At 46.6% G+C, this 11339-nt stretch overlaps 1 protein-coding gene across 1 annotated transcript; it reads left to right on the top strand.

Moving 5' to 3' along the window:
• The first annotated feature begins 6589 nt into the window (after window positions 1-6589).
• On the top strand, window positions 6590-10917 carry MAGEL2 (MAGE family member L2). The gene has a single exon (XM_067755665.1). The coding sequence runs from the start codon at window positions 6882-6884 to the stop codon at window positions 10458-10460; it is 3579 nt and encodes a 1192-aa protein (XP_067611766.1). The 5' UTR covers window positions 6590-6881; the 3' UTR covers window positions 10461-10917.
• The last annotated feature ends 422 nt before the right edge of the window (window positions 10918-11339 follow it).

The raw sequence follows: 11339 nt of genomic DNA, 5'->3' as shown, positions 1-11339 counted from the left end.
GGAGAGGCCACAACAGTGAGAGGCCCGTGTACCCCCCCAAAAAAAAGGCAACCCAATTAATAAATGGGAAAGAGAATGAAATGCACAAAGATGATATACAAATGGTCTCAAAATACAGCCACTTTGGAAGTCAGTTTTGGTAGTTTCTTACAAAACTAAATATACTCTTATCATACAATCCAGCAATTTTGCTCCCTGGTATTCATGCAAATGAGTTGAAAATGTATGTCAGCAAAGAAGTCTTCATGCAAATGTTTATAACAGCTTTATTCATATGTGTCCAAACTTGGATGCTACCAACATGTCCTACAATAGGTGAGTGCTAATAAACTATGGCACCTCCACACAGTAGAATGTTGTGCCAAGATAAAAAGAAATGAATCACCTACCCACGGATGTTTATGGAAGCTCTATTCATATTTGCCAAAATTTGGAAGCAACAGAGGTGTCCTTTCGTAGGTGAATGGATAAACTGTGGTACATCCAGACAATGGAATATTATTCAGTGCTAAAAATGAAGTAAGCTATCAAGCCATGATAGCTTGGAGAAATCTTAATTGCATATTAGTAGGGGAAAAAAAGCCAATCTGAAAAGTTTACATATTGTGTGATTCCAAGTATATGACATTCTGGAAAAGGCAAAACTATGGAGATCTTAAAAAGGGGGTTTGGGGGGAGGTAGGGTTTGTCTGGGCATTTGCTGGGGGTTAGGGCGGAGGTAGGGTGAATAGTAGAGCACAGAGGATTTTTAGGGTATTGAAATTATTCTGTATGTCATGAAGGTGGATACATGTCATTATACATTTGTCAAAACCCACAGAATGTATAACCCCAAGAGGGAAACTTAATATAAACTACAGACTTTGTATGATAATGATGTGTCTGTAGGTTCATGGATTATAACTCATGACCCTCTGGTGCAGGATGTTGATATTGTGTATGAGTGTGGGACGGGCAAAGATTATATGAGAATTCTCAATTTTGCCCTCAATTTTTTGGAAGCCTACAGCTGCTCAAAACTTATCTATTAATAGGGCTTCCCTGGTGGCACAGTGGTTGAGAGTCCGCCTGCCGATGCAGGGGACCCGGGTTCGTGCCCCGTTCCGGGATGATTCCACATGCCACAGAGCGGCTGGGCCCGTGAGCCATAGCCGCTGAGCCTGCGCGTCCGGAGCCTGTGCTCCACAACGGGAGAGGCCACAGCAGTGAGAGGCCCGCGTACCACAAAAAAAGAAAAAAAAATTATATTAATAAACAAGCATACAGACAAACAAAAATACGATACAACCATTTCTCACCCACTAGAAAGCTTAAAATCAAAATGGCCAATTACATCAATTTTGGCAAGGATTTGGAGCAAATAGAACTCTCATACATTGCTAAGAGGAGTACAAAATGGTACAATCACAATTTCACATCTGCTAGGATGACCAAAATAAAAATGACTGACAATACAAAATCTTGTAAGGCTGTCAAGCACCTGGAATTCTCATAAGTTCTGGAAGAGTGTATGTAAAACATTCTAACCCAATGGTGGAGAACTGCTGCAGTTCCTTATAAATACACACGTATCTACTTTATGAACCAGTCATCCAGTCTGACATTTACACAAGATACATGAACATGTACTTTCAAAAGAAGAAATTTAGAAGAATTTTCAAAGCAGTCTTTTTTTATACTAGCTCCAAATTGTAAATGTCTCAATGTCAACAGGTAATAGATAAACAAACTGTGCAGTATATAAAGTTGGAGTTCTAGTTGGCATCAGTAAGTAGCAAACTTCTGATACATGCAATATGTTTAAATCTAAAAAAAAAAAGTTGAATCCAGACACAAAAAGAGTATACACTATACTGATCAGATTTATATGAAATTCAAGAACAGGTAAAACTGATATATGGTGAGAGAAATCAGAAAGCAGCTCCCTTTGCACATGAAAAGATGCTCAACATCTCTAATTATTAGAGAAATGCAAATCAAAATTACAATGAGGTCTCACCTCACACCAGTCAGAATAACCATCATCAAAAAGTCTACAAATAACAAATGCTGGAGAGGGTGTGGAGAAAAGGGAACCCTCCTACACTGTCGTTGGGTTGGTGCAGACACTATGGAAAACAGTATGGAGGTTTCTTAAAAAACTAAAAATAGAGTTTCCATTTGATCCAGCAATCCCACTCCTGGGCATCTATCTGGAGAAAACTCTAATTCGAAAAGATACATGCACCCCAATGTTCACAGCAGCACTATTTACAAGAGCCAGGACATGGAAACAACCCTTGTGCCCATCGACAGATGAACGGATAAAGAAGTTTGGGTGTGTGTGTATGTGTGTGTGCATATATATATATATATATATATATACACACACACATATATACACATACAGATACACACACAATGGAATATTACTCAGCCATAAAAAATAATCAAATTTGCAGCAACATGGATGGACCTAGAGATTATCATATGAAGTGAAGTAAATCAAAGATAAATATCATATGATATCACTTATATGTGGAATCTAAAAAAGTAATACAAATGAATCTATATACAAAACAGAAACGGACTCACAGACATAAAAATCAAACTTACAGCTACCAAAGGGGAGAGGGTGGTGGGGAAGGGATAAATCAGGAGTATGGGGTTAACAGATACAAACTACTCTATATAAAATAGATAAGCAACAAGGATTTATTGTTTAGCACAGGGAACTATATTCAATATCTTATAATAACTGATAATGGAAAATAATATTAAAAAATAGCAGTTGCCTTTGGAGGTGAAGGAATTGACTGGAAAAGGGCACATGGACATTTATTTGGTAAAGAAAGTGGTCTTCATCTTGTTTTGACAGATGGTTACTTGGTGACAAAGTTCATTTAACAGAATGCTGTATATCTATGCATTTAACTGTATGTTAATTATGTCTTAAATTTTTTTTAAGTTTTGGCAACGCTGGTATAATGGCCAAGAAAGCTCCCTTTGGCAACAAATAGATTTGGCTTCAATTCCAGAATCTGCTATAGATTTCCAGATTTGTGACAAGTTAATTACCATCCTGAGCCTCAATTTCTTGATGTGTAAAATGGGGCCAAACACTTGTGGATTTTGTGAGGAATGTACAGTGTTTGACAGCTTTTAGGGTGGTATTTGGTCAAATAATCACCATTCAATAAATAGTAGTTACACAATTTTAATGAATCTCTCACAATTCTTCTTTCAAATGCCTTGTACTTCTGACATACCCTGTTTTTGTTTTTCTTTTTTCTTTTAGTGCTCTATTTGTTCACTCATGAATCTCCCACACCTTTGGATTTGTTTTTCTTTTCATTGCTGTTGCCAACATCACACCCTTACCCCCACACTCCAAGCAGAAGTAAGTACTCAGTTATTTGCATCAACTATGACCAATATGAATTTTAAACAATGCAAACAACAATACTTTATTGCACTAAAAAATAGCATATTCGTATCCCTCTGTGTCTATAAGATCCAATGTCAGATTTTTCTCTGTACATAGCACCATGTCAGGCACATACTAAATCCTTAATAAAAGGCATTTCATAAGTAAATAATTTTAGACTTTGTGAAAATCGTAACTATTTTACTCACTTATCAATATTTACACCAAGTCTAACAGCTATCGAGGAGTGAAAGATGGGCGCTTCTAGTGCTAATCTTACACTTTCATTCACTAGCTCCTTACTGAACACTCAGAATGATCTGGGGATAGAAGAGTAAGTAAAACAAGGCTCCAGTCTCTATTCTTTCCATGTTGCAGACAATAAAGAAATGGACAAATTCTTCATACATCTGGCTCAGTGATTTTCCTATTCCTGTTTGTCTCGCCTCATTTCTCCTTCCCCCAATCTTTTCCATTACTTGTGTTATCCTTTTGTTATATACTTATGCAAATACTGAAAACTCCTTTCTAATTAGAAGACAGACACCTACATTCCATGGATGTTTTGTATATACATATATATGTGTGTGTGTGTGTGTGTGTGTGTGTGTGTGTGTGTGTCTTTTATTTTCTATGCACCTTGGATTTTTAAGCTGTTTCATGGAGAAGGAAGGAAAGGGAATTTGACAACACTTGGATCAGAGGTATGGAGATGGGAAAGCATATGCACAAAAGGGTGGTGGGAGCCTCAGGAAGCTAGAACATTCCACAAGGAGAAGAGGGGTTTTTGGAGACCTATTTAAAGCTTGTAGTTCAAACCCACTAGACTCAGGACATTATTGGGTTTTCCTTTTATCAATATTAAAACAGTCGACCTTCACAAAGGGGCTATATGTCACTCGATTCCTCAGGTGTTACTGACATTGGGAATAGGAAATTTGTGGGTAGCTAGATCATCAAGTGGCCTGGGTCTGAGAACACTGATTGTCCAAAACAGGCAGATGTAGTTTCCAGGGAAGAATAAACCCGATTCACCCACCATTACTGTACCCAGCAGAACCACTGGATTCTCATACCCCAATTTTTCTCAGATAGTTCAATAACATTAACCAAAGAGTTGCAAAGGTGCTACCTTGACTACCTTCCATTTACAATGACACCTACATTGCCCACACCTTCATAATTCCTGATAATTTGCTTTTGGCTTCTGTATCATCCGTGGGCATAAACTGGGCCTCCTTTGACATAATGGATTTGGTGGGGGTTGACGTTGTGAGGCAGTGCTATTCATTAAGCTCCAACCTCCGTGAGAACAATTGGGCCCTGCTGGTAACCATTTACTGTGTGGGATGATCCACAGCATGGTGGACCAAAAGCTAAATCCGCCATAATCCTGAAAAAAAAAATGGTTAGTGGGAGAACTTGATCTCTGATGAATTTATATATTGGAATTAGAGGAGGAAAAAGTGCTTTATTGAGGGTAGAAATGTCATAGGCTGAAAAATAAACTGATTTTTCCCAAAGCCATCCACAGCCAGCAACTGTTATGTGACAAGGTTGGTAATAGGGGAACATGAGGGTTATGGGTCCAGAGTTGGCGCCCATGAAGTCGTTAGCTCTAAACCCCATCAAACTGAGAACTCTTATATGGATTGACTATTATTAACCTACAGGAGGGATCTGAAACCATGAGACATGGAATATCCATTCTGTATAAGCATCTTTCTGGGGTTATATAGGCATGGCACATCAACAGCCACCAGGCAAGAGCTGCTGGCCTCTGAAAAGAAGATGTTCCTGGGGGATAACAACATTTCTCATCCCTTCAATTGCCAGAAAAACTACTGAAACCTCACTCCCAAATTATTATTTCATTATTTAAGGCAATAGTAAACTTGGGAGTGTGTATATGCCTTCACTGGGATTCATAAATTATCAAATTTGAGGAGGAGTGGGGTGTAGCCTTCATCATTCTCGTCTGCCCCCTTGTGGCATCTTTCATGGGTTTTTTTTGGTCACTCCAGACTCTTGCCCTAGGCTGCAAATAGCCTCTTCTAAACTAAACATCTTTGATATTTAGTATTTTGTACATTTCCAGAAAACTATCCAACTAGAGCTGAGACTGTCATTTCCTTTCATCATGAAGTAGTATAGTGTTACTCAATACATTTGATGTCTTCTGCTTTATCTGTTAATACATTGTTTGTCTAATTTTTAAACTGATTTGGCTGAGTAGATGTCCCCCCAATTCTGTGTGTTACTCTTCATCTGTTTTTCCTGTATATGAACCATGGATCTATTCATTCACCCATTTTATTACTTTCTAGTGCATTTTTTTTGGTTGTCGCTGTTACCATTTCTTTCTTGCTCTGCAACTGATAAACAAGTAACAGGAAACATACCTGGTTCTTTCATCCCAGTTATTCCATGGGAATTATCCACCATACTAAAAATGCTTCCTCTCATGGATGTCTGGAACATCTCAATTTCCAGGATCTCTTTCCTTCTCTATTCTTTGCCATCTTTTTTCTCTTCCTGGGTCTGAAAATGCCTGTATCCTCCAAGAAAGACCTTTCATAGGAGTTTCACCCTAAACACTCTTCTTCTGCATCCACAATCCCTGCAACAGCTCTATTTCCATGAAGAGTATCTGGACTCCCAGCTCACTTATCTTCTGAATCTCAAGCCATTATACAGGAGTGTCTGCAGGGTATCTCTCTTTGGCAGGTCCACAGCACTGTAAATGCCCGTGTCCCATCCAATACCCATCAATCTCTCTTCCTACCAGCTTCCACTGTGTCCCTAAGAGAATCATCTACACCAGCAATTTCCCACTTTCCCAGGACACACGTCTCTTTCACACTTACATTAAATTATAATAGCTGCCTACGATCACTCTTGAAATATATATATGTATATATATATATTGTGTGTGTGTGTATATATATATATATATATATACACACATATATATATATATATATATATATATTTCCCTTCCTCCGGCTCCAGTTTTGCTGTATCTGAGCTCAGACCACACCATCTCCCCCTTCATGGATACCTTCCATGTTCCCAGTGGTCTGTTCCCAACTCTATAATGCAGTAGAGTGATTTCTAAAACATAAATCTGTTCCTGTCACTCCCCTGTGAAAACTCATCCATGGGGAGTCTGACGAGGCTGCATTTGGGGACTGGACGGAGTGAGGAGGGATCTTGTGTCAGCCAGGATTTCTGGTAGACGCCCCTATGCACTATCCACTTGTGGTGGTCGGGGGCGGAGAAGGGGCGGGATTGAGCCCCCTTCCCCCCTCCTCCTTACTGCGGAAAGCTGCAGAGCTAAGGGCACTCACTTCCTATTCACCAGTCAGCAGGGAGGAATCCTCTCAGCAGCCACGTAGGCATTCTCTTCTCTCTGGAGGAAAAGGCCCAGCAGCTGTCGGAGGAAAAGGCTCACCAGCTGTCAGAGCAAAAGGACATGTCGCAGCTAAGTAAGAATTTGGGTGATTCGAGTCCCCCGGCGGAGGCCCCTAAGCCTCCGGTCTATAGCCGCCCTACGGTTCTGATGCGGGCTCCGCCCGCCTCCTCTCGGGCTCCACCAGTCCCTTGGGATCCACCTCCGATTGATTTGCAGGCTTCATTGGCCGCTTGGCAGGCACCTCAGCCTGCTTGGGAGGCCCCGCAGGGCCAGCCGCCTGCCCCAGTGGCTCCCATGGCCCAACCTCCGGCCCTAGGGGGCCCGATGGTCCAGGCTCCCCCTCTGGGAGGCCCGATGGGCAAGCCTCCAACTCCGGGAGTCCTGATGATCCATCCTCCCCCTCCGGGAGCCCCGATGGCCCAGCCTCCAACTCCGGGAGTCCTGATGATGCATCCTTCAGCTCCCGGAGCCCCAATGGCGCATCCTCCCCCTCCGGGGACCCCAATGGCTCATCCTCCCCCTCCGGGGACCCCGATGGCGCATCCTCCCCCTCCTGGGACCCCGATGGTGCATCCTCCCCCTCCGGGGACCCCCATGGCGCATCCTCCCCCTCCGGGGACCCCCATGGCGCATCCTCCCCCTCCGGGGACACCGATGGCTCACCCTCCCCCTCCGGGGACACCGATGGCCCATCCTCCCCCTCCGGGGACCCCTATGGCTCAGCCTCCAGCTCCAGGAGTCCTGATTCCCCAGCCTCTGACTCCGGGAGTCCTGATGGTCCAGCCTCCTGCTCCAGGAGCCCCGATAGCCCAGCCTCCACCCCCGGCACCCTTGATGGCCCAGCCTCCGCCTCCAGGAACCCCGATGGCCAAGCCTCCAGGTCCTGGAGTCCTGATGATCCATCCTGCAGGCTCAAGAGCTCCGATCACCCAGCCTCCAGCTACAGGAGCCCCGATGGTGCAGCCGCCTGCGCCGGCCCCACCTGCGCAGCCTATGGCTTCCTGGGCCCCACAGGCTCAGCCTCTGATCCTGCAGATCCAGTCACAGGTTATAAGGGCTCCTCCGCAGGTTCCCCAGGGTCCGCAGGCCCCGCCAGCGCAGCTGGCCACACCCCCGGGCTGGCAGACCACTTCGCCGGGATGGCAGGCCCCACCGCAAGGCTGGCCAGCCACGCCCCTGAGCTGGCAGACCACACAGGTCACCTGGCCTGCTCCAACGATTGCCTGGCAGGCACCTCTACCTGTGCGCCCGGGGCCACCACCCATCCGACCGGGCCCACCGCCCATCCGCCCGGGCCCCCCGCCGGTGCGCCAGGCCCCACCCCCAATCCGCCAGGCCCCTCCACTGATCCGCCAGGCACCGCCACCCATCCGACCTGCCCCGCAGGTCCTGGCCACCCCGCCGCCTCTCTGGCAGGCTCTGCCGCCCCCACCACCTCTGCGGCAGGCCCCACAAGCTCGGCTGCCCACCCCGCAGTTGAGGGCGGCTCCACCAATTCGGGCGGCCCCGCAGGTGCCGACGGCCCCTCCAGCACTGCAGATGCCCACCGCACCTCCCGCTGTTCCGCAGGCGCCCCCGGCCGTGATGCCAGCCCCTCTGCCGGCCGCGCTGTCAGCCCCGCAGGCTGTGCACTGCCCACCCATCATCTGGCAGGCCCCGAAAGGCCAAGCTCCGGTGCCACACGAGATGCCAACCTCAATGGAGTTCCAGGAAGTTCAGCAAGCCCAGGCCAGCCTGGCCTGGCAGGCTCCAAAGGCCCCCGGGCAATTCTGGCAGGCCCTGCCCACCCAGGAGGCCCAGAGGCAGGGCCCACCACTGGTTCAACTGGACCAGCCCTTTCACGGGGCCTCCGCCTCCCAAAAGGCCCTGCAAATCCAGCTACCCACCCAGCAGGCCCAGCCCTCGGGCTCGCAGGCAGAGCTGCCAGCCATGCAACTCCAGCCCTCCTGGCAGGGCCCCCCCTCAGCCTTGCAGGGCCAGCCCGGAGCCCCCTTAGTGGGGGCAAATTTTCCCATGGGCTCTGCTAAATCATTGATGACTCCATCAGGAGAATCCAGGGCCTCCTCTATAGACCGTAGGACCTCTTCAAAAGAACGTAGGACCTCTTCAAAGGAACGCAAGGCTCCTTCAAAGGACCGGATGATCTTCGGTGGCACTTTTTGTGCTCCCAGGGTAATGCCAACTGCTGGAGCACACCTGCCAACTCCCTGGAAAAACTTGCCTGCCACATCTGAGACCTTTACTGCCACCCCAAGGGTCTTTCCATCTACCTCCCAGTTCCAGCCTGCCTCTTCTAATGCCTTCAAGGGCCCGTCTGCCACCTCAGAGACCCCAAAATCACTGCCACTTGCTCTGCAGGATCCATTTGCCTGCATTGAGGCCTTGCCTGCAGTCCCATGGGTTCCACAGCCCAATGTGAATGCCTCGAAGGCGTCCAAGGCAGGGCCCAGCATCCTGATGGCGACGGCAGCTGCCCCCAAGGCAATGGCCACCACTCAAGAGGCCTCGAAGACCTCCGCTGAGCCTCCGCGTCGTTCGGGCAAGGCTACCCGGAAGAAGAAGCATCTGAATACCGAAGAGGAGGATGGCAGGGGCCAGATGCTGAGCATGCGCAGCTGGCAGGCCCCCAGGCCCTGGGAAAGTGTGGACTTCAATGACTGGGAGGTTCAAACCCCTATCCAGGTCCTGTGTGACTGGGAGGGCCTGAGCACCTCCCATGGCCTGAGTGGCTGGGAGGGCCCGAGTACCTCCCGGATCCTGAGTGGCTGGGAAGGACCCAGCACTTCTTGGGCCCTGAGTGCCTGGGAGGGCCCGAGCACCTCAAGGGCCCTGGGTCTCTGGGAAAGCCCAGTTAGCCCTCCGTCCTTGATCATCTCTGAGCTCCCTAATCTTGCTCAGGGATTTGGTGCAACCCAAGATGGCCCCAAGATGGAGACTCAGCCACTGTCTCCCTTGGATGAGAGAGCAAACGCACTGGTGCAGTTCCTCTTGGTCAAGGACCAAGCCAAGGTGCCCATCAAGCGCTCAGAGATGGTGAAATTCATCATCCGTGAATATAAAGATGAGTGCTTAGAAATCATCAGCCGTGCCAGCCACAAGCTGGAGTGTGTCTTTGGTTATCAATTGAAGGAAATTGATCCCAAAAACCACTCTTATATTCTCATCAACAAGGGTCGGAAGGGTGAAGCAGCGTCATCCTATTTAGACAGGCCCAAGGTAGGACTCCTGATGGTGGTTCTGAGCCTCATCTTTATGAAAGGCAATTGTGTCAGGGAGGACCTGATCTTTACTTTTCTGTACAAGTTAGGGCTGGATGTCCGGGAGACACATGGTCTCTTCGGAAATACAAAGAAGCTCATCACCGAAGTGTTTGTAAGAGAGAAGTACCTAGAGTACAGGAGAATCCCTTTTACTGAGCCAGCAGAATATGAGTTCCTCTGGGGCCCCCGAGCATTCCTCGAAACCAGCAAGATGCTTGTCCTGAAGTTTTTGGCCAAGCTCTATAAGAAAGATCCACGGTGCTGGCCATACCAGTACTATGAAGCGCTGGCAGAGTGTGAGTCTGAAGATTTGGATGAGGATGAGCCTGGCCCCGATGATAAAGCCGATGACCCCACCAGCAGCCCCCCTCCCCGCTAATGTGGTTTAGCCGATATCTCATTGTTCCTTTGGGTCCCCGGCCTGAGGCCACTGACAGGGTGGGGTGGGGGGGACGTTTTGTTTCTGGTGTTTATGTTCCAGTTCTCTGTGTGTAAGTTTGAATTTCAATTTGCTTTCATATCTGCCAAAGCTTTGTACATTTTCATGTGGTGTTGATTTCAACTGGCTACTGTTCTATTTGGTATTTTGGCATCTGTATTTTTAAGTGAGATCTGTGATTCTCTGTTTTGTGTTATAATTGTTACGTTTTGCTATCAGAGTTGTGCTGGCTTTGTGAAATGAATTTGAGAAGCTATCCATCTCATTCTGGTACAGATTATGTAGCATCAAAATAGGCTGTTCTTCGAACGTTAAAATGACTCATCAGTAAAAGCTGTCTGCAGAAAAGTAAATATCTATATCTATATCTATATATAAATATAATTTCAGCATAACATGGAAGTGTTTGTCTTTATTCTAATTTTTATTCTAGATAGTGCGAGCCAAGTTTTACCGTACTCTCCAAATACAGCTGAACATCAAGACAACTACCAGTGATAGTAGAAACCACGGTGACGAAACTGCTTTTCAAAGACAGTGCTACATGCATTGTAATTAGGCAGCGATTGCAATGGGTGGTGAAACGTAAGATTAAAGCAAAAGTAAAACTTAAGTCAGCAAGGCTGGATCAAGAGGAGGTTTTTAATCCTCTTGACTCCTCACAATAATCCTTCAAAGTAGGCATTATTCCCATTTTGTAGGTGAGTGTCTAAGGCTCAAGTAGAATAATTAAATGGGACATGTCTGTGCCAAGGCAATAATGTTGTAATTTGGAGCAGAAAACATTCTTAAGGTTATGTGAGAAGTGAGGACCATCTG

The sequence above is a fragment of the Pseudorca crassidens genome, chromosome 1 (assembly GCF_039906515.1).
Source record: "Pseudorca crassidens isolate mPseCra1 chromosome 1, mPseCra1.hap1, whole genome shotgun sequence".
Classification (NCBI taxonomy): Eukaryota; Metazoa; Chordata; class Mammalia; order Artiodactyla; family Delphinidae; genus Pseudorca; species Pseudorca crassidens.
The sequence above is the reverse complement of the archived record's forward strand: the minus strand, read 5'-3'. Positions and strand labels throughout refer to the sequence as shown.